This window comes from Notamacropus eugenii, chromosome 1 (genome assembly GCF_028372415.1).
Source record: "Notamacropus eugenii isolate mMacEug1 chromosome 1, mMacEug1.pri_v2, whole genome shotgun sequence".
In the NCBI taxonomy this organism is placed as follows: Eukaryota; Metazoa; Chordata; class Mammalia; order Diprotodontia; family Macropodidae; genus Notamacropus; species Notamacropus eugenii.
In genome coordinates this window covers 59,346,017-59,369,373 of record NC_092872.1, presented here as the reverse complement: position 1 = coordinate 59,369,373, position 23,357 = coordinate 59,346,017, and the positions used below count along the sequence as shown (strand labels likewise).

The 23,357-nt window shown below is 34.5% G+C and overlaps 1 protein-coding gene across 4 annotated transcripts in view; it reads left to right on the top strand.

Moving 5' to 3' along the window:
- Window positions 1-22,515, top strand: part of RBBP6 (RB binding protein 6, ubiquitin ligase) — a 37,202-nt gene extending 14,687 nt beyond the window's left edge. For 2 of the 4 annotated variants that reach the window (XM_072603816.1, XM_072603809.1), the window contains 13 exons: window positions 2,069-2,157; window positions 2,327-2,423; window positions 5,160-5,299; window positions 8,420-8,592; window positions 11,049-11,152; window positions 11,269-11,606; window positions 13,522-13,618; window positions 13,747-13,825; window positions 13,919-13,973; window positions 15,133-15,495; window positions 15,780-15,881; window positions 16,778-18,529; window positions 20,508-22,515. In XM_072603816.1, the coding sequence (XP_072459917.1) occupies window positions 2,069-2,157; window positions 2,327-2,423; window positions 5,160-5,299; window positions 8,420-8,592; window positions 11,049-11,152; window positions 11,269-11,606; window positions 13,522-13,618; window positions 13,747-13,825; window positions 13,919-13,973; window positions 15,133-15,495; window positions 15,780-15,881; window positions 16,778-18,529; window positions 20,508-22,092 (4,974 nt within the window). In that variant the 3' untranslated portion in view covers window positions 22,093-22,515. The remainder of the gene's footprint in view (window positions 1-2,068; window positions 2,158-2,326; window positions 2,424-5,159; window positions 5,300-8,419; window positions 8,593-11,048; window positions 11,153-11,268; window positions 11,607-13,521; window positions 13,619-13,746; window positions 13,826-13,918; window positions 13,974-15,132; window positions 15,496-15,779; window positions 15,882-16,777; window positions 18,530-20,507) is intronic. The other 2 variants (XM_072603831.1, XM_072603823.1) reach the window with 1 other exon arrangement.
- The last annotated feature ends 842 nt before the right edge of the window (window positions 22,516-23,357 follow it).

Genomic DNA, 23,357 nt, shown 5'->3' with positions numbered 1-23,357 from the left:
AAAAAAATGTACATTTATTTTTTACTATCCTGTAAAGAGTAGTTCCAATTTTGGGAAAATAGGGGAGTACCTTATCAGCCTCAACATAATGTTGGAGTATTGCTCATCTTCAAGACAGAAAGAAGAAGCACATGAAGCTACATTTAGCAGTTTTTTCCTCATGCATTTTTGCTTAATTTTACATTGGAAACTAACAAAGTTCTGGAGGAATTTCCTGTTTGGCTGTATATTATGTGGACTTATTTAAACAGCCAAAATAGAAGCATTTCCTTAATACATGGACAATCACATGATTATTTCTTGGATTTCTGAATTGACCTGATGGCCAATATTTTGAATGTTTCAGTTGCTTGGTTTCTTTGTTTTTTGGGTTTTTTTAAATTACAGACTTGTAGTCTGTCTGCAGTAGACAAGTTAAACAACCTAATTTGTTTGAACACAGACTATGTAAATTGTGTAAGTGTATATAACTGTTTATAGGAATATACCAATGTATATGTTTGGCATATGGGCAAAATGTCACCTCTTGAAACTGTTGTATATGCCATGTTTTGCTATAAGATTGCTTGCATATATATATTCTGCTCAATAATGTGTACCTTTTGTTTGGGAAAGCACTAGTGACTTGACTACACTGGACAAATAGAGTTATCAACTTTTTTCAATAAGTAAAACTCATTTCAGAGTAGACAGATGTTCTTTGAAGATAAAGTTAGGAGTTTTCCAGCTTATAGCTTCTCCCCCTTCCCTTTCTTTCTTTTCCCTTTACCCCTGCCTCCACCAACTGTCAAGAATTTTCACGATCTTACATGCTTTTGGCAATCCAAAATTAACATGAAAATAAACTGAAAAGATAAATTTTCCATTAGTGCTGTCCCTATCCTGTCCTTGGTTTTGTTTTAGCTTGTGTCCATTTTTTTTCAAAAAAATGTGAATACTGTCCTAATAGTGAACATCTTTTAAGTTATTGTTTTTGAAGAATAAATATTCAGATAACCTTCATAACATAAAGCAGGTTAAAACTGTTACTTACTTTAACCTCTTAATGCAGTGTGGTTTAGCATAGAGGCAATGTCTTTAACAGTTTACTGTTTTATTCTTATGTATTATAAATGCCATATTTGAGTTTTGGTTTATTCCTACTAATGTTTTGCAGGGGGAGGTTTGGGAGGATTTTTGTTTTTTCATTTTTGTTTTTTTTTTTTTTTTTGATTGTTTGTAAACTAATGTTTGGGTTCAAACAAATTAGTTGTTAAACATCTGTAATCAAATTTTCTGTAAATGTTACTGTCATTCTAAGCTATGTTAATGTTAAGAAAAGTATTGTATATGAAATTGACAATAAAACATTGAAACTGGTTGCTTGTTTTGTGAATGAATGTAAAAAGGTAAAACCCAGTGAATGGCTGATCTGAATGCTAGTAGATGCTTGAAGATTCAAGTGATTAGGAGTCACTCCCTTAGACCCTGCTTGTATCTGGACTAGTGTATAATGAATTATTAACATGGTAAATCTTTTCTAAATTAAGCATCTTTAATATTTGAAAGGCAGCTTGACCTAAGTTTTAGACTTACTTAAATTAAAATTGTGAATAATAACCTATCATAACTTGTAGCCATGTAAAATCTCAATATTAATTTCTAGTTCCTTGTACAACATACTCAGATTTCTATACTGAAGCTATAATCCAATTAATTATAGTCATAACATGAAATTTGAGACTTCATCAAAGGATAAGAACATCCAAGAGTGGGGGTTTTTTTCTTTCTGCACCTAACATCAGTCAAAGTTTAGAGAAGATACACAAGTCTTATTATAAAGTACAAACAGGGCCTAAGGTTTTGAGTGCCCCCAAGAAATATTTCTCAAGTAAACAGACACCCAAACATCATGTAATGGCTTAAGGAACTCCCCAGAGCATCCTCAGGAGTATATAAAAGTAGCTTTTTTTGATGTAACTTTAGTTAGATGCTGCTCTTTACAGGATTGGATGAGTGGTGTTGTCTTTGGCTGTGTGGACTTAAATGTGTTTCTAATGTGTGTGTCAAATAATTACCTGTTAAACAGACTGCCAATCTGGCTGAAGCCAATGCTTCTGAAGAAGATAAAATAAAAGCAATGATGTCACAGTCTGGCCACGAATATGATCCAATCAAGTAAGTTCATAAGTTGATCCTTTACAATAGTAAAATGGGTGGGAATTTTCTTTGTGTTTAAAGGGGGAAATGTAATCGAACTTGTGTATATGTGCGTGTGTGCGTTTGTGTGTGTGTGTGTGTGTGAACATACACCTGTGTGTCTATATATCTTATTTTTAACTTTCAGTTACATGAAGAAACCTCTGGGTCCCCCTCCACCGTCCTATACCTGTTTCCGGTGTGGTAAACCTGGTCATTACATAAAGAATTGCCCAACAAATGGGGTAAGTTCTGTGAATCATGCAAATATTTATTTTATAAACATACAGTGTTTTATAAATCAAAAAATGTTACTGTAGTATGAAAAATAATTACTACTTGAATAATAGAATTATTCCCAATATGGGGTAGTTAGCAGCGAATGAGAATTTCAGTCTTTTCAGTTGCTCTTCAAGTACTATAAATTCAAGTGACTTTCTTTTAAAAATTCTTCAATGGCTAATTAATGTTAGAAGAATTTTTAACAGTCATGGTAAATATGTTAAAAAACAATATAATCACTAGCAAGGAAAATAAAAAGTCTAAAGGTATCTCTTATCTGAATTTAGAGATCATAGACTTAAAGTTGGGGGAGACCGAAGTTCATCCAATTTAGTCTCTTCCATTTACAAATGAGAAAATAAGCCCGGAGAAGAGAAATTACTTTCTCAAGGTTACCTAGGTGGTGGTTAAGTGGCAAAGCTGGTGTTCAAAACCACCCCCCTTGATAAACATTAATTTTTTCATTGAGTATTAGGTAAACTTCCTTGGAACTTTATGTAACCAAATATGGGTGCAATATGTTAGCTCTAACTGCAGTTGAAGTTGCATTTTTTGTGTATTTTCCCTAGTGGGAATTAAATGGTTAAAATTTTTAAATCCAAGATGTCGTTTTCATTAATCTTTTTCGTAGCCTCCTAACTCCAGGCATTTCTTCTGAGTCTTTATGTTCACTGCAGAAAACAAAACAATTTAAAGAATTTCAAAACTTTTTCTTTTTTATGACATTAACAGAGTTATGAAAGACATAACATTTTACTGTTATCTGACTCCCTATTTTCTAGATGAGGAAAATGTGTGAGGGTCATTGAGATTAAGTGACTTGTCCACAGTGTCAGGCCAGCTAGAAAGGGTGCAAGCTGGGCCTACAATCCAGGCCTTCAATTTCCTGGTATGGTGCTCTTTCTATTTTACCATGCTGCCTGTTCAACTTTCAAAATAAATGTTCTCTATTCCTTGGTATTTTCACTCTGGTGAGACTTTTGCACATCTTGTGCAAAAACTTTCACACACTTGGACTTGCACACAAATCCAAATAATTGAAAATGAAAAATTTCTTCCTTTGCCTCAGTAAAACCTTACTTTATACAAATGGTTAACTGAAAGTGATTCACCAGAGTAGAGTGTGTATAATGAGAAGCAGTAAGGTTGTTCAGTCATTTCCAGTTGTGTCTGACTGTTTCTGACCCTATTTGGGGTTTTTCTTTGCAAAGATACTGGAGTGGGTTGCCATTTCCTTTTCCAGCACATTTTACAGATGAGGAAATTGAGGCAAACAGAGTTAAGTGACTTATCCAGAGTCACACAGTTAGGCTGTGTCAAAGGCCAGATTTGAACTCAGGAAGTTGAGTCTTCCTGACTATAGACCCAGCACTCTATCTATTGTACCACCCAGCTGCCTCAGTAAGGTCAGTGGTCTGTGTTTATTAAAGTCATTAAATTAGAGTTAATTGCTTTCCATTCATATTAGGACACAGACGTTTAAAATGGAATGCAATCCTATATTTTTCATCATTTCAGATTTTACCTTTTTAATGAATAATTTTATGTGTGAGCTTCTTGAAACAAATAGAAGATTGCTTTTATCAGACATTTTTATCTTTCAGAGCTTTGCAAGGAATCAGGTTATATGGAAAAAAACATAAATGGTAAAATTCAGTAATAACCCATGCCCTCAAATTCTTAATTCTCTACTATTTTCGTACTTTATCAGATAAAAATAACTGACTTTTAGATAGCAGTCTCATATTTTCAAAAGTCTTTATGTGCATCATTTCACTTGATCCTTTCAACAAGCTTGTAAAGAAGTTAACTACAGATGTTATTTAACCTCATTTTACAGCTGGAAGCTACAGGCTCAAAAAGAGTCAACAGAGTCACCCAGCCACTGAGTATGAGAGCATAAAATTATAAGCAAAATTACTTTTTAATTCTTTTAATCCTCGTAATCCAACTGAAATTAATGCCAAGGAGGCATTTTGTAACGACAGAAGCACTGGATTTGGCATCCTGGTTCTGTTGATGTGTGTGCAACTTTGAGCAAGTAATTTAACTTTTCAGGGTCTCAGTTTCCTCATCTGTGAAATTAAGAACTAGGACAAAATGGTCTCTCCCATTCAGAATCTTACTTTCAGAGGCTATGTGTATGATCTGAAGTTAGTTTGTATTTGTGGGTGTGTTTATTTTCAGGTAAGGTTATATGAAGACCAGTAAAGAAGCCTCTTAACTTAAATGAGTAAATCAAGAACTACATAAGATTAATTGGTCATAAAAGAATATTTTAGTCTGTTAGAGATATTTTAGCACTATTTTATTTCTAACTTGGAGGGGTAACATGATTATCGAATTGAAACAATGTTTTGCTTAACCAAAGTACGATATAAGGGCCTTTAACATTTTAAAATTGAAAATATTTTTCTCTAGGTCTAGGATCTTCGTTATAGTTTCATTTTGAAAGTTGAATGAAAAGACTCGAATTTGACTTTCAGCTTTAACTAGCTGTGTGAGTTTGTGCAAATTATCTAATCTCATTAAGTGTAAGTGATAATTTACACTTCCTATCTTTAAAGTAAGTGTTGTCTAAACTATAAAGCATTTTATAAATGGTGAGTGATCATCATTAGTAAAAGTAAAGTTTGGCTGTTTAAATATTTTGCATTGTTTTTTAACAAGTAAAAAGTTTTGGTTTTTTTCCTGACTAGGATAAAAACTTTGAATCAGTTCCCAGGATTAAAAAGAGTACTGGAATTCCTAGGAGTTTTATGATGGAGGTCAAAGATCCTAATATGAAAGGTGCCATGCTTACCAACACTGGAAAATATGCAATCCCAACTATAGATGCGTAAGTACTCAGGTTAGAGGTGGGGCAAAAAATGTGACCTGTGGAGACTATAGGTCCCAGGGTGCAATGCTGTTTTTTTGTTGCTTGTGAGTTGGCTATTTTAGACCCCTTAGGGAACATTGTATGCTAAGACCTCTGGTCTCCACAAGTTGCATTTCTATATTAAGGATGAGAGGCTGCAGTCTGCTCCATTTTAAGCAAATTTTAAGTGGGTTTTGGGATTTTGTAAAATTGTCCATGTGGGTGCCCCTTCCCTTGTAGTCTTCTAATTTTTCTTTTCCTGGCATTCCCTGCCTTCTTCCTCATTCACATACATACTTGCACATGTTCCCTTAGATTTATTTTTGTTATAGGCAGTTTATTTCGAGAGTGAGAGAATTTACAAATCATCGTGAAGTCTGAGATAATTATTTTCATTCTAATGAGTTTGGAACAGTTATGTATTAGGGTTAGAAGATAAATGTGCTGAGTACTACCTCCACCTAAAATGTGAAGATTTCATGTTAGTTATAGGTTTAAGTATGTTATCACCTAAAATCTCAGCTTGAGGAAGGTTAATAAGTATTAGGTGAAATGGGTTTTGTGTTATTAAAAGTTACTGATAATTACTCTTGTTTTAGTGTCATGTACTCTTAAGAAAATAGGGAGGACAGTTAGTGTCAAGGGCCATAAAATTAGTTTTATCTTCTGGTAAACTCAAACATTTTCTCCAGTGGTTAACAAGTTTATTATTACTCTCTATTTCATATGGCATCTGAATTGTCACACATAGAAGATGAATTAGATTTATTCTGCTTTGCCCTGAAAGGCAGACTGGGAGTGGGAGACATATGGGTTAGATATAAAGAAACATTGCCTAACATGTAGAGTTTGGCCAAATGAACTTCTTTTAGAGTTAACCAAATTCCCTATCTTTGGAGATATTGAAGCAGAGGTTGGATGACCCCTTTGTTAAGGACGTTGAAGAAGGAATTCAAGGGTCAGGTTGAGATTGACCTTACTGTTCTATAAGGTGTCTCTTACAACTTTGAAAGGCTATATGAAAATATATACTATGTGAGAAATATAGAATGTGGATAACCCTTGTTCTCCAGATTTTTCTTTTTATCCTATATAGCATAAATGTGCAGAAATGAAACACTTCTTAATACTACATTCAACAATTATTTGTTATGAGAGTTTAGTGAGCCACTGAGATGTTAAAAATGATGTGCACATTTAGAGTGGAATGAAAAGCCTAAAATAATAAAGAAAATGTTGAAAATACTATTGTTTTGTTTTAGTTCACAGATAAGAATTAGATTATGTAGAGTTTTAAATGGAATTTTTTTTAATTTTTTTCCAAGTTCACCCCACCCTTCCCACTTTGTACCCTGCTCACTTACCCATACCATCCACTTTATATCAATCACTGTCCTGTGTTTTTGTGGTTTCATATCAAAGCAGCTTGAGCATATACTGTCTCTACTTCAAAGACATATAGAAATTTCCAAACAAATTTAAGCTGAAATTGCTATTTCAGCCCAGACACTATATATTTTAAGAGCAGACCTATTCAGTTATATTTTACTTAAATGGGTTAAAAAAAGAATATAAGTTGTGGTGGAAAAATTAACATTGCCTGTGAACCCCAACTAATAATTAACCTCTGCTTTTGAAACCCCTCTTGAATGCTGAAATACAAAACCCCTTTGTGCCAAACACACAACAGATATATTGGGGAGAGATGGGAGACCAAAATATTTTTAAATGAAACCTTCACCCTCTCCACTAACACCGCTGGTAAGCAACTCAGACTCTTCTGTTTCTTTCTTTTTTCTATCCTCTCCTCCTCTTCTCTTTTTTTTTTCTTTTTTTTTTTTCTCTCTCTTGGGCAGTGGGAGACTCCTCTTTCACAAATTGGGAACAATGGGGCATAAGCAAATTGATACTTATTTCTGGAATCGTGGTGATGTCTATGGAGCAGCTGCAACACAAATAACACACCTAAGGTACCCTACTACCAATACGTACAGCTCAGATTCTTTCATTTTCCGCATTGAGAGCTACACACTGTTCCTTAAATGAAATGGAAAGGCATTTCTTTAAAAACTTAAGGCCTGACATTCCTGTTCTGCAAATTTGCTAGATTTGTACAAGGGAAAGAAGGGTGGTTGCAGGGGAGGGAATAGCAATGTTTGGAATCTAATGGCTTTTTGGTAATCATTTAAAATTTACCAGAAGGGTTTCCATTTCTGTAGCACATTTAAATATAATACATTTTTACTAAACACATTGTACACCCAGATGAGACTGTCAAGGAATGTCTGGTGGAGTGTCATTTCATCTCTTTGTAGCACATGTTCAAAATCCCAATCATTTAGTCAGTTATAAGGCAATAATATTCCATGATGCTAACTATGAATAGATGAATACATTCTTTCAACACTGATCATAATATAGACCTGTCTTGAAATCTGCTGCTGCTTACTATAAATAGATGTGCATGGTGATGATATAAATATTTCCCTTGAAACTGTCTCTTATTGTGTATTGTGATATAAATACTAATTGTAGTTTTTCATTTTATTTGTATTAACTTGACAAAGACTGGTATTGGTAGCATACATAGTAAAGGCTATAGGAAAAAAATTCAAAGAAAATAAAAATTAGAAAGGCATTATGATGGATTGGACTATATTTCCAGAGAGTTTTAGTCCCTTTTTTTGGTCACTGACAGACTTTATGAACTTGGGCATAATTTAATGTCTCTGGACTTTAATTTCCTCATTTGTGAAAATTTCTAGAGGCTCTCTAAAGTTTTTATCGTCGTCCCCCCCAAAAACAAATTTATGAGTTTGATTTACCTATCATTACCTAGGTAATTGGGTTACCTAGCACTGCCCCCACGACATTTTTGCATAGTTTACAAAGAGGTACTTAAAGAAATTTCTTCCCTGATCATTTTGAACATATGGTATTTATCTAACTTCTCTTCTGTTGAATGACTCAAGTGGCTATAATTCATTGCTTGGTATTACATTTGCTCTCCATTATGTAATGGAATATGTGGCATGATTTAGGTGATTCTATACCTTATTGACAAAAGTCTTTTTAAAGGTCTAAATTCTTTTATTTCAGAGAGGCATATGCCATAGGGAAGAAAGAAAAACCACCTTTCCTACCAGAGGAACCATCCTCTTCATCAGAAGAGGATGACCCTATCCCAGATGAATTGTTATGTCTAATCTGCAAAGATATAATGACTGATGCAGTTGTCATACCTTGCTGTGGAAACAGTTATTGTGATGAATGTAAGTTCAGTTAAACCTGGAAGTGGTATATATTTCAAAATATTCTTATTGGGATGTGCCCACGCCATTTTATGTTTCCCAAATGTTGCAGCTGAATATGTTAATAAAAATCAGGAAATGGAAAATACTGTCTTTTATCACAGGTAAGAAATTAAGTGTTGAGTGGATAAGCATTCCATAAAGTAAAATCTCCTTTCATGAGTATTAACTACATTTGTTTGGACTTACATTTTCTCTGAAGTTTTCTTTGTATATCTTTGCAGTGGTGATAGAACCAGTTATATAATTATCACTGTTTTGCCTAAAAATGAATGTAACATTTCTATGACTTAATATAACAAAAGGTGGGGATACTAGTTTGTAAGAATGACTTGCTATATATTCATAGGTCAGGCCTATCATTTGTCCCAGATAGTCCTACCCACTCTTGAAGTTGTGGGAAATTGAATGTTGTAGGAAACCGAATAATTGTCCTTCCTGGTGTCAGCTTCAAAAAGTTAGGGATAGGTGGTAAAACATCATACTGGTTTTCTTTAAATTAGCTGGTGAGTCTCATATGTCAATTGAACTTCAGTCTTCAGAGATGGTAATTCTTTTACCTGTTATTTAAAATAGCGCTTTCTTTTTAATCCAAAAATACCTCTTTCCAGTTACAAGAGTTGTCCAGTAGTCCCCTTTCTCCTTCTCACCTTCACCCCACTCTAAAATGAAAAAATGCCCACTTCCTACAGTTTACCACATGGATTGTCTGTTCAACCATTCATCCCGTGTTAGTCTCCACCTGCAATTTCGTAGTCCCATTTAGGATACCCGGAAGATGATATGAATTAGTTTATCATAGGTCAGCAACACAACAATAAGTTTTCATACTAATTCGCAGAAGTACCTGTGTATTCCCTATACTTTGTCTCTTAAGCCATGTCTTTGTCCATAATAAAAATAATACCCCAATTTTAGGATGACTGTTTTTTTTCTTAAAAGGCTTTGGTGTGGACCCTTGTTAAAAGTATTTCAAATGGCCTAAATTGCATACAATTGTTTCTTTCTAATCAGAAAGCCAATTTGCTTACTTGAAGCACTCTAGCAGTTGAATTAGGTGGGATTTCCTTAATAAAGACATGATTTTTGCCCCACCCCCACCCTTCAACTGTTTGCCTATAATTATTTGATATAATTCAGAAATTATATCCTTTATTATCCTTTGTCTTATCTACTATAGAAGAAAGACTCCCTAGTCTATTGTTATTCATCTTCTTTTCAGCATGAGTTACGTGGCAATCTGCCAGTTTCTCTAGCACAGTGGCCAGAGAAAAAGCCAACCGCAGTTAACCTATCATTCCCATTTTCACCCTTAAGTTGTTTTGGAAGTTTTGAGTAAATATTGCCTAATTCTATTAATTAAGAGTCTCTCAATTAGATCTAGAATATCCTGTGCACTCCAAAAACCATTCTTGCGTATTTACTTTAGAAGACAGTTGACCAGTAGGAATGTTATTAACATTTTCCTTAGAAAAGTTGAAAGCAAGGTTATTCTTATCTTTAATTCCTAGATTTCTCTTGTGATTGTAAGGAATCCTCCTAACTTTCTATCTGGTTTCCTCCCTTTAGTAGATTTACCTTCTTATTGGCTTTTTGAAACTTTTTGCAAAATAATCTCCACACTCCCTTTTGGCCATAATTTCTAGTTAGTAGCTGATAGTCATGCTGTGCACTACCATGATTTCCTTGTTTGTTTTATTCTTTACTTTTAAAAATGGAGTTGAAGGTGGGGCAGGTGTGTTTGTTTTGAGGTTTTTTTCCTTCATGATTATCTCTTTTGTTCATCTCAGAGATGGGGAAAGTTCTTCCATTTATTAAATGTAAACTTGGGCAAGTCACTTAACGTCCTTTGGCCCTAGTTTCCTCATTTGTAAAATGTGGGAGTTAGAACTAGATGACCTCTGAAGATAAGATCCCTTGCAGCACTAACTCCTGTAATGTTATTCAGCACCTTTGATCTGTTTTCTCCCATAGTGACCTTTTAATAGCTATATCAGGGATTAGCTTTTCAGAAGTTTTATGATTTTATCCTGTCCACACTTTAAGTTATGATTTCATAAGTAGATGTGACCTCCCCAAAAAATATCACCATCATCAGCCTTCTAGAGTGATGCAGTAAGCCAATCAACACTATTGTTTCTTTCCTATTTTCATTCATTTATTCACACATCTTCGATAATGGTTAGGATCAGCTCTACTTCATCTGAAGTATCTGACTTCCTAAATCCTAGAATGAAGAGTTTGTAGTAGGAAATCTAAAAGGAGAAAATAAATTAGATTAGCACTGTGGTATAGAGTTTTTAAATATAAAATTTATAAAAGGGTTTATTTGATAAATGTGTTTGTACGGTCAGTGGTATAATCATGAACCAAAGTTTAGTTATCCTTTCTGTAACTCAAATTGTCTTGAAACACAGGTATAAGAACAGCATTGCTAGAATCAGATGAACATACATGTCCAACTTGTCATCAGAATGATGTATCTCCTGATGCTTTAATTGCCAACAAATTTTTACGCCAGGTAAATATATATCCTGCCTTGTATATTCTCTTCAATAAGAAAGGACATCTTTCCACTGACTACTAAGAATGCCTGTTAAATTTTGTTTTTTAACATAAACTGTTTGGTTTTTCTAGGCTGTTAATAACTTCAAAAATGAAACTGGCTATACTAAAAGGCTTCGAAAACAGATACCCGCACCACCACCTTCAATTCCACCTCCAAGACCACTAATTCAGCGGAACCTACAACCCTTAATGAGACCTCCAATCTCAAGACAGCAGGACCCTTTAATGATTCCAGTGACTTCTGCATCTACTCATGCTGCTACTTCTATATCATCATCCATGACTCCCAATCAGTCTTCCCTATCATCTGCTGTACCTATAAATCAGCCTTCTCCAGCGCCAGTTCCTGATATAACAGCCACCGTGTCTATATCTGTCCATTCAGAAAAATCAGATGGACCTTTCCGGTAAGTGATTGTGTTTAATATATTAGAAAATAACTAAAATGTTAATGTAAGCATTTTTCTTTGCCTTGTTTTTGCTTCCCTTTTTGACTGCACATTGGGCACTGTTAGTAATTTTTGGTATATGTGGGGTACTGCTAAAGCCAATTGAAGTTAAAAGGAAATGCGAGGCTTTGTCCAGCCCCCCAAGGAGAACAGCCTTGATAAAGCAAGACATGAAAAGAACTTATAATACCCTGGTTAATATTAAGTACCCAGCTAGTTGTACAGATAATGAATGCTATGGGAGTTCAGAGAAGGTTGAAGTTACATATAGCTGAGGTACTCAAGAGAGAATTTCGTAGCTTGAATTTGTCCCTGATGGACTTAGAGAAGCAGTATGAAGAGTAGAATGGAGCAATGGGGAAGCACCAGAATGTCTTGTCTCCTAGTCTAGTGTTTTTCCCTATTTAAGACAGGGACAGGGTTGAAATTACTCGTTAGTGTCTAAAGGTTGTTTCTTTTCTTTACTTTCCCTGTTAACTATGAAATATCCCCATACCTGATTCTTCTGTTCTGTGTCTGTATTCTGTCCCAAAGAGATTTTATCTGTTCTTTTATCTTTGACTCTCCCAGTGCAGCACATTCCATCCATCTTTTCTGTCTTAATCTTGATTTCCTTCTTCTCTTTTCATATGAAGTTGAAACACAGCCCTTGTCTGTATTTTTCATCTTCACATTTACTTGCTTCCATGCTTAACTAAATTTCTAGTAAGATCTTAGAGGGCAGAAAATGAGTCTTTTACTTCTTTGTATCCCTCCTTGGAATTACTCTCAGTCTAGATTTTCCACTGTTGTTGGAGAATGACATCTATACCTTTACTTATGTACCACATGAATTTTTGAATCATTGTTTACGTTCTACTTCCAAATTTCTATTTCTTAAATTCCCAAGGTCAGATATTTTTGTTTACATCCGTAATTTTCAACGAACCAGTCTAGGTACCTTAATCTCACACTATCACAGATGATTTCTAAGTTTCCCTCTAGCTTTTACAATAAGCAGCTTATTTAGCATACAGTACTTAGATATATCTTTGTCAGCTACTACTAAAAAGCAGATTTTTTTTTTCAAATAAAAAGGACTTTAGATAATCTAATCTCATTTTATAATGAGTGAACAGAGACCAAGAGAAATTAACTTGCTAAAATCATCTAACCAGTGGTAGAGTTATGACTAGAATTCAAGTCCTCATTTCCAAACCATTGTTTTTTTTCTCCTCCATGTTTCTGGTACTCTGCAATAGCTATGTCACTCTTTTTCAAAGACTCCTAACTGGTGTTCTGCACAGTATTAAGTGCTGATTAAAGATTGAAGGATGTACTAATTTTCTAGTAAATTTTATATTGTTTTTAAATAATCTATAACATTTATGACTTATCTTGCTTTTACATTTTTTTGACATCGTAACTTCTGGGAGAATATTATTTTAAACATCTTTGCCTGAGGAAATAGTATTTACAGGGAGATATATAAAACCAATTAAAATTTTATATAATGTAAGTCCATAGCTGAATTTTTTACATAGTAACATTGGTAATGTTACATCTAACATAGTTCTTTCTTTAAAGCTGATAGTAGTTCCTCATAAGCTTTTTGAAAACACAAATTACATTGTGCATAGTATGTGGCATATCAGTGAGATGTACTATGAGTTATCTGAATTATTACCTATAATGTAGTAATTAATGCTACACCATTTAGTTAACTCAGAGTCTCAGTGAATTCTGAAACTTTTTCAGTGCATTTATAGGAACATAGATTAATATAACAGAACAAAAGATTGAACATTTTGAAAACTTAAAATATTAACTATACTGTTACCTAAACCAGTGCTATTGGTCTTTATGTTGTCACAAATTATCTTATGTTTTCCAGTGATCCTGATAATAAAATTATACCTGCTGCAGCTTTGGTATCAGATCATCCTAAAGCTTCTTCATCAATAGCAATTAGTGCTTTAATGGAAGAAAAGGTAAATTTATTTAATAGAGTTTTTAAAGCTATTAGGGCTTGTTTGTTTCTTTTTCCAATAATATTTGACAATTTTGGGTTTTTTTATTTTGTTTTTGCTGTTCTGTCCTCTTCTTGATTTTCCACAAGGGCTATCAAGTGCCTGTACTTGGAACACCTTCTTTGCTTGGACAGTCCCTTTTGCATGGACAGTTGATACCCACGACCGGTGAGTAATGTAATATTAATTTAAAACCATTTTTGAAAATCTGTTTCTATCCTCACTTAACACACACTTTGTTATTTATCTGTCTGTTCAAAGGTCCAGTAAGAATAAATGCTGCTCGTTCTGCTGGGGGTAGGCCTGGTTGGGAACCGTAAGTATATTTGCAAGGAAATTGTCTTCAAATAAATACATTTAAGTTAGGTAATTGAACATATAAATTTAACCAGTTATTATATGTTGAATGTTCATTATAAAAATGTTTAGTTTGATCCTGCTTAATTTAGATAAAATTAAATTTAATTAGACCTCACTGATTGAGAATACATTAATGCCTCATCTAAGTTAGTAAAATTTTATTGGATGTGCTAAATGTATAGTTTTATTATTTATGAAGACATAGTTTTATTTTCAAAGTGCCTTTGGATGTGTGGACAGAGATTTTGTCAAGAGCTGCTTTAGTGAATAAGAATCTTCAGTAGAAAGAGCGTTGAACCAGGAACCAAAATATCAGGCCAAGTCCCAGCTCTGTTGCTAATGAAGTATAATCAGTGACTTTCTTCAAATCAGTTCCAATCAGTTCCCTTTTCTGGGTTTCATTTGCCTCATTTATAAAATGAGGGGATTGGACTAAAAGATATGTACATGTAAGGTTACTCTCAGTACAAACTGGCCTTCTTACTATACCTCATAGGTGAAACTCAATATCCCACCTCTGTTCCTTCTCATTGACTGCACCTCCTTCCCTCAATTCCTTTTTCACATCCATCTCTTAGAATTCTTAATTTTTTTCAAGACTCACCTTAAATGCTGCTTTCTATATGATGCCATTTCTGATCCTCCTAGGTGGTGATACCTTTTCTCCCCAAACTACCTTATAACCTTAATATACTTTGTGTATTTTGTATATAGGTATACTTACTGTCTTCTGTCTAAAGATTGTGAGTTCCTTGAGAGCAGGGATTGCTTCATTATTGTCTGTTTCCCCAGTGATGGTACATAAATAGGTGTTTAATAGACAATTATTGATTGATTGATTGAATAAATATGACAAAACTATCTTCACATTTTTATAAGCATTTTCCCAAGTAGGCTAAATATTTTGCCTGTCTTAATTGCCCTAATAAAATTGGGTTTGTTGAGTAAATTGATAACATAAAGAAATCTGTTCCATTGAGTGTAATTCAAAGTATATACTAAAATCCAAAGAATTGGGGTTTTTTTATTCCTAAAAACATAAGGTATTTTACACTGTGCTCCCAAAGTGAATGTAAATTAATCGTGACTTAAGAGTTTTGTTTTTTTTCCTTTAGAAGCATAAATCGAGGACGACACCATGGTGAACGCTCACAGAGGACCCAAGGCCCATCCCTACCAGCAACGCCTGTCTTTGTGCCTGTACCACCACCTCCTTTGTATCCACCACCTCCCCACACACTTCCTCTACCTCCAGGTGTTCCTCCACCACAGTTCCCTCCACAGTTTCCACCTGGGCAGCCACCACCTGCTGGCTACAGCGTCCCTCCTCCAGGTTTCCCTCCAGCACCTGCAAATTTATCAACACCTTGGGTATCAACAGCAGTACAAACAGCTCATTCAAATACTATCCCAACAACACAAGCTCCACCCTTATCCAGGGAAGAGTTCTACAGAGAGCAAAGACGACTTAAAGAGGAGTGAGTATTTCATTTGCAGTTGTATTTTTTATTTTAATGATGATAAGTATATATTAAAATGAGTGCTTGTGGAAACATTTCCCAGTGTGCTCTTTAGAAAAAAGGCCAACGACATAAAGATTTAAAATAAGGCATCCAAGAAACTTAATAGGGATTCCTAGTTACTGTTTTAAAATGAAAAGCTTGACTATTTCATTCATTTGCTTCATGATCTAATTATATTTGTCTTGTTAGTTCTTACACAGTTTTTTGTTAACGTTTACTCTTTAACTTTATTTTACTAGGGAAAAGAAAAAGTCCAAACTAGATGAGTTTACAAATGATTTTGCTAAGGAATTGATGGAATACAAAAAGATTCAAAAGGAGCGTAGGCGCTCATTTTCAAGGTTAGTGTTTTGTAAGCCTTCATGATAGAATAAAAAGTAATCTAGCAGGGCACAAGATAGGAGATTTAAAAAAATAATGGGACTGGATATTCAAGGAAATATCTGAATACAAGATTGTACTTTTGTCTTTATAATTCAGTCTAGATTGATAGAAATGGAAAACTAACATTTCTTGTCATCTGTTGATTGATTTAAATTTATCATTGTAAATCCTATTTTCCAGAATAAGAGATTACAGGAATTAAATTACTCTTCCATAGAGTTGTTCCCTGTAGAAGTTGAGTATATAAGATGAAGTAGTTAAATCTTTGAGCAGTCTTTCAACATACGGTTATGGCTTTTTTCTGGAACATTAACCTGAGTAATTATGAAGCTATAATATACTTCAAATTGTTTTATTAATAGCAAAGCAAAGTTAGCATTCCCCTAATAGTTTATTTAAAGGAATTATCTTTAAAATTAATAACCGATTGTGACTTGATTGATTTTAAAAGCTGACACTAGCTATTGGATATTTTGGTACTTTATTTTTTTTGCAATATTATTGGACAAAGTATTGTCACAAATGTTCAACTTAACAACTGGAGAATAAAGCTAAATAGAATTATCAGTCTTGTGTGCTGTTAAAAATTGTGCCCTCAGGGATGTCACAGCATGTTACGTCATAGTGCACTACATTCCATTTTGTTAGAATTTCCCTTCATTGGACAGATTTTCTATGGACCACCCTTGTGTGCTTATCATCCACATACCAGTAGGGGTCTCTGTCTCCTTAGATAAACTACAATATGACAGTTATAGAAAAAAGCAGAAAACTGAAAAGAGAGAGATCTTAGAAGTTGAAAAAGCTACATTTGATTTATCTTCCTCAGTCCTGGGTTTTGTTTTGCTTTCAGGTCTAAATCCCCATATAGTGGCTCCTCTTATTCAAGAAGTTCATATACCTATTCTAAATCAAGATCTGGTTCCTCACGTTCACGTTCCTATTCTCGATCCTTTAGTCGTTCACACTCTCGTTCTTATTCACGATCACCTCCATATCCCAGAAGAGGTAGAGGAAAAAGTCGAAATTATCGTTCAAGATCCAGGTCTCATGGATATCACCGTTCCAGATCAAGGTCACCCCCATATCGGCGATATCATTCACGATCAAGGTCTCCTCCAGTTTTTAGGGGACAGTCTCCTAATAAACGAAATATACCTCAAGGAGAAACAGAACGTGAATACTTCAACAGATACAGAGAAGTTCCACCACCTTATGATATAAAAGCTTACTATGGTAGGAATGTTGACTTCCGGGACCCATTTGAAAAAGAACGTTACAGAGAATGGGAAAGAAATTACAGAGAATGGTATGAAAAATATTACAAAGGTTATGCTGCTGGAGCACAGCCTAGACCTCCAGCAAATAGAGAGAACTTTTCTCCAGAGAGATTTGGACCATTGGGCAACAGAAGAGAGAATTCTCCCTTTGCTCGAGGTCGCAGGGAAGATTATTCTAGTGTACAAGGTCATCGAAGTCGCAACATAGGTGGCAGTTACCCAGAAAAGCTCTCAGCAAGAGATGGTCACACTATGAAGGATAATGCCAAGTCAAAAGAAAAGGAGAGTGAAAATCCACCAGGAGATGGAAAGGGAAACAAGCATAAGAAACATCGAAAGAGAAGAAAGGGGGAAGAAAATGAAGGCTTTCCTAACACAGAGTTATTAGAGAGTTCTAGAAAACAAAGAGAACCTGTAGGTGGGGAAGATATTAAAACAGATTCCTTGTTCATTCTCCCCAGTAGAGATGATGCCACCCCTGTTAGAGATGAACCTATGGAGGCAGAATCAATCACTTTTAAACCTGTATCAGAAAAGGAAAAGAAAGAAAAAGACAAACCAAAAGCAAAAGGTGATAAGACTAAACGTAAAAATGAAGGAACTGCTGGTTCCAAAAAAGAGAGCACTGCAAAACCTGTTAAAGCATCCCAGGAAAAAATAGATGTAGAACGTGAAAAGTCTCCAAGATCTGAACCACCCTCCAAAAAAGCCAAAGAGGAGGTGCCAAAGACAGAAAGTACTAAATCCTCCTCTCAGAAAGATGAAAAGTCCATTAGTACACCCAGAAAAGCTCATCCCAAGATGACAAAAGAACATCAAGAAACTAAATCCACCAAGGAGGAAAAAGTTAAAAAGGAATATTCAAAAGATGCCAAACAAGAAAAGCTAGCTATCAAGGAAGAAAAGTCAAAAAAGAATGAGAAAAGTAAACCAGCTGATGCCAAGCCAGAAAAAAGAAAAAGAAAAGCTGAAGAAAAGGGTGTAGAAAAAGAACATGAGATTTTGTCATTGAAGAACTCTAAACCAGAAGTTGCCGAAATGATGAAGCCATCACCAAAGCGCAAAATTGAGCCAGATGTTGAGAAAACAGATAGGACCCCAGAAAAAGACAAAACTGTATTAACTGCTCCAGCTAAAAAGATAAAGCTGAACAGAGAAACAGGGAAAAAAATTGGAAGTGGAGAAAATGTGCCCAATGCAAAAGAACTCACTGAAAAATTGGAGCCAACATCTAGTAAAATTAAGCAGGAAAAAGTTAAAGGAAAAGTAAGAAGAAAAGTGACAGCCACTGAAGGATCTAGCTCAACTCTTGTGGATTACACCAGGTAATTTTTTTTTCTTCACTGCAATTCTGTAATACAATTCAATTTCATTTATAAGAATTCTAGTAATACAGAATTTTTGGTAATTTGGGCCCTGGTTCACCTTTATACTATCTCTGGGGAAATAGATTTGCTAAGAAAATACAAATAATATTTTAGGAAAAATGTAAAGTCTGAGGGGCATGTTCCCATAAAGTTCATGTAATCCATTTGGAAGAACAAATGTTTTTCTGGTGAGCAACATAAATACCTTCCTGATTCCATGTAGTATCTAAGTGATGGATGTATGAAAGTTTTTTTGCTTTATCTTAGAGAACAGAACCAGGACCAACGAATGAAGTCTACAGGGAGCCCATCCTAGCCTTATTGTAGAGCTTGTTAACAAATCTGGTCAAAAGTAGAAAGAGCTATTTCAGGAAGTGGTAATTTCCCTAATATTGGAGGTGTTGAAGCCAGAAACTAGATGACTATTAATCAGGGATGTTAAGAATTTATGAGTTAGGTAGTTTGAGTTACATTCCCAATGAAACAAAAACATTTCTAAGCATTTATTCTTAGAAATCTTTATCTGTCAGTTTTATGTTAACAAGAGAAACTGATGAGGCTGCTTTAACATATAACTTTATGTTAAATCATCCTTTTTTATTAATTGAAATAGTTCCTTTTACTCAGTGGTTATCATTGTGATCTGGGAATCCCTGAGACCCTTTCAGGAAGAATTCACAAGGTCAAAACTTTTCATAATTAGTATACTAAGATGTTCTGATTTCAAATATGTGGTAAATATTGATAGCTAAACTCACATAAAACCTATTTTGAGGGAGGAGCTGGTTGTCTAATAATTTTTAAGACTAAATGAGTCCAAAGACCAAAAATTTCGAGAACCACTACTCTGTTACTTATAGGCAATAACTTGAGTTAGTGTAATAAACTATTTCTCTGTGTAATTCAGGCTTTGATAATAATTCATTAATTCATTAGACTTTCCCCATATGGTTTTAATTAAATGAAATTAAGTTAAGCTAAATGAACAGTAAGATAACTAAGAATAGTCATGGCACACTACTCTGCGCAACAGTTCTTTAGGTTGCTGCATATTGTCCATATTTATCTCTGTACCCTGCACTTAAGGTTTTATAGAATCTAGATTTTCAATTGAAACAGATAAAAGTATTTATATGATGCAGAGAGTGGAAGAAAGACATCAGAATTTAGGTGCTGCAGTGTGCCTGCCACTGATAGCTTATGTTGAGGCAATGAGAGATAGTAAACCATCAAACCAGTAACCTATGTTGACGTGCATAAAACATAGCACTGTTATCTAATACTCAAGGCTTATCACATTTAATGGAATAAAGAAATATCTTGCCTACCCTACTCTTATTCCTTGATACCTGAGAAAGCAAGATTTTAGATGGATTCGTTTTTAAATTGAAGCAGTTTAGTTTCTTTGGGATCATATTATAAAGGAAAAAAGGAACTATCACAACAGTATTTCATGATGTCGTCATAAGATTTTTATCATGTATCAGTGTTACTGGTCAAAGCAAGAATGTCTGTCCTCTCCCATTACTGAGGCTTGTCTGTCCATAGTTGCCTTATATAAAAACAAATGCTATATTGATAATCACTTACTACTTCCACTTTACCAGTCATAAAAACCATGAGGGTATAACATAGTCCACCTCAGAACAGCAGGAGTAAGCAGTGAAACAGCACACTACTGAGAAAGAAAAAATTATTTCTCTGTACTTCAGAAGTTGAAGATTAAACCAGGATTATTTAATCCTCAATTAACATTTAATTTCTATGTATACTTTATCTGTATATTCCTTGAAAGGCCAATATTTGAAATGTTTTCGAAGTAAGTCTTTAAGTAAAAGTTAATATTTCATTGATCATCTTTAAATGAAATTTTACTGGTCTATGAAAGTTTTTAAATTTTAGGTACCAATTAATTGTTTTAATTTTCTTTATTTAGTACAAGCTCAACTGGAGGCAGCCCTGTAAGGAAATGTGAAGAAAAAACAGACACAAAGCGAACTGTCATTAAGACCATGGAAGAATATAATAATGATAATACAGCTCCTGCTGAAGATGTTATTATTATGATTCAGGTTCCTCAGTCGAAGTGGGACAAAGATGACTTTGAATCTGAAGAGGAAGACGTTAAATCTACACAAGCTTTGTCAAGCGTAGGAAAGCCTGCTAGTGTTATAAAAAATGTTAGCACTAAGCCATCAAATCCTGTTAAGCATATTGAAAAAGAAAGCGAGCCATCAGAGAAAATTCAGAAGCCCACAAAAGAAGTAAGCCATGAAGGTGTACAGCACGAGGCCAAAAGTTCAAAAATTTGTTCATCCAGTGAAAAAGGAAAAACCAAAGATCGGGATCATTCTGTGTCAGATAAGGAAAACTCCGAAAAAAGGAAAAGCAGCAATCAGACAGAAAAAGATACTAGTATAGATCGTATAAATGAACAGGGAAACTTTAAAAGTCTTTCTCAATCATCCAAAGACAGTAGAACTTTGGATAAGCATGATTCTGGGCGCGGTTCCTCAAGTAAAGACTTTACCCCTAATAGAGACAAAAAAGTGGACTATGATAACAGGGATCACTCTGGTTCCAAACGGAGAGATGAAAGGAGTGACTTAACAAGAAGAAAAGATTCTCCTTCTCGAACTAAATTAGAATCTTCATTGGGTCAGAAAAATAAACTGAAGGATGAAAGGACAGATATGCCTAAAAAGGGAGTAGGAGAATCAAAAAGAAGCAACTCTAGTCCTTCAAAAGACAGAAGATCATATGATCACAAAGCTGTTCATGATTCCAAACGGTCAAATGATGACAATAAATCTGTAGACAAAAATCCAGTTAAAGAGCGAGAGAAGCATGTATCAGAAACCAAAAACAATAAAGAGAAAGAGTTAAGTGGAAATAAATTATTTTGTAGACATAGCTCACCAGATACACAGATTGAAAAAGAGCATGTTACTGGACAGAACGATAAGACTATTGTCAAACCTAAGCCCCAGGTAAGCCACTCTTCTCGACTTTCTTCTGACTTAACAAGAGAAACTGATGAGGCTGCTTTTGTACCAGACTATAATGAAAGTGATAGTGAGAGTAATGTGTCTGCAAAAGAGGAGGAAACTCTGGGGAAAAATCCTAAGGAACTGAAAGATAAGGTGACAGAGAAACCTAAAGAGACCTTGGATGCAACAGTAGTTGGTCAAATAGGTGTAAGAAGTCAGAGTCAGAGTAGTCCTAGTGTTAGCCGAAGTCGCAGTCATAGCCCTTCTGGAAGCCAAACACGAAGCCACAGCAGCAGCGCTAGCTCAGCAGAAAGTCAGGACAGCAAGAAGAAGAAAAAGAAAAAGGAAAAAAAGAAGCACAAGAAACATAAAAAACATAAGAAACATAAGAAACATGCAGGCACTGAATTAGAATTGGAAAAGAGCCAAAAACACAAGCATAAGAAGAAAAAATCCAAGAAAAGCAAAGATAAAGAAAAGGAGAAGGAAAAGGAAAAGGATGACCAAAAAGTTAAATCTGTCACAGTATAAAAATGGCAGATTAAAAAATTGACTTAATTACTAAGTCATCTGTATTAAATTTTGTTATAATGTAAACAGATTCAAGCTTTGTAAATAATGACATGGAAGACCCTGTGCTGCACTTAAAATATTGCTGCTTGATTATTTGATTTTTACATCAGAGCTTTATAACACGAACTTTTTGTACAGAATTGTGAGTTGTGACCATGTAACATGAGAGGTTTTGCCTGGGGCATCTTATTTTTAACCACCATTAATTAGTTTGGGTGGAGTTTACTGTACTGTGAAATTTTCACATTTGAATTTTTTTAATTGCCTGGCAGAAAAAGCTGGTATCCGTTCTAAAATATCAGCAGAATGATTTGCAGAATTCATTACAGCCCTGTTATGTCACTTTTTGATTACAATAAAAGTTTTCAGTAAACTTTTCAATTGTGTTGTATTTTCCATAAAGCACAAAAAAAAAAAAAATCCCCAGAACTACCCTTGATTCTATGGTACTTTTCATTACCCAAGAATATCATATGTATGTATTGTCCTTTTAGTAATAAAATGCAAATGGGAAAACAAAAAAATCAAACAGCACTCAGCAAAATGATTTAATATTAATTCCATCTTTTAGAGGGAACAATAAAGTTCTGAACTAAAAAATGTACACTGTTTGACTTGAGTTCAGAGCATCTACCAAATTCAGCTGTATAGCTTTTCAACTACTATTTTCACATCATAGCAAGGATAATTTAACTGCCTTATGCTATTATCTTAAAATTTTACAGTAATAATAATATGTAATAACATACGATAATTATGTTTGGTCATCACTGTTTCATTATTGACCATTTACAAGTTTTTCCTTTTAAGAAGTCTGATGTGAAGAAATCAGACCTTTACCCAGATATTCATTAAAAATAAAATTGTTTTAATGAGGTAGAGGTACAATACTATGGATAAAGGGTAAATGCACCTTCTATTTAAATTGAATTCCATCTTCATATGAAATGAAACCCTCAAGAATTAACCTAATACTAGTAATATGGCAACACTAAACATCATTTGGCTTTTTCCTTGTTTGCACACAATTTAAGTCCTTTCAAAAGGTCCATATTTCTTTGATGTGGTTACTCCTTTACCAACAGATTTTTACTCTTCCATTCCCTAATGTAGTTTTCATGAATTGCTGTGACTAATTCCCTGGCAGTGATCCCTTCTGCAGTTAGCTAGTTTCATCCTCATCATTACCAGTATCTATATATATAATCATTACCAGTAATCTT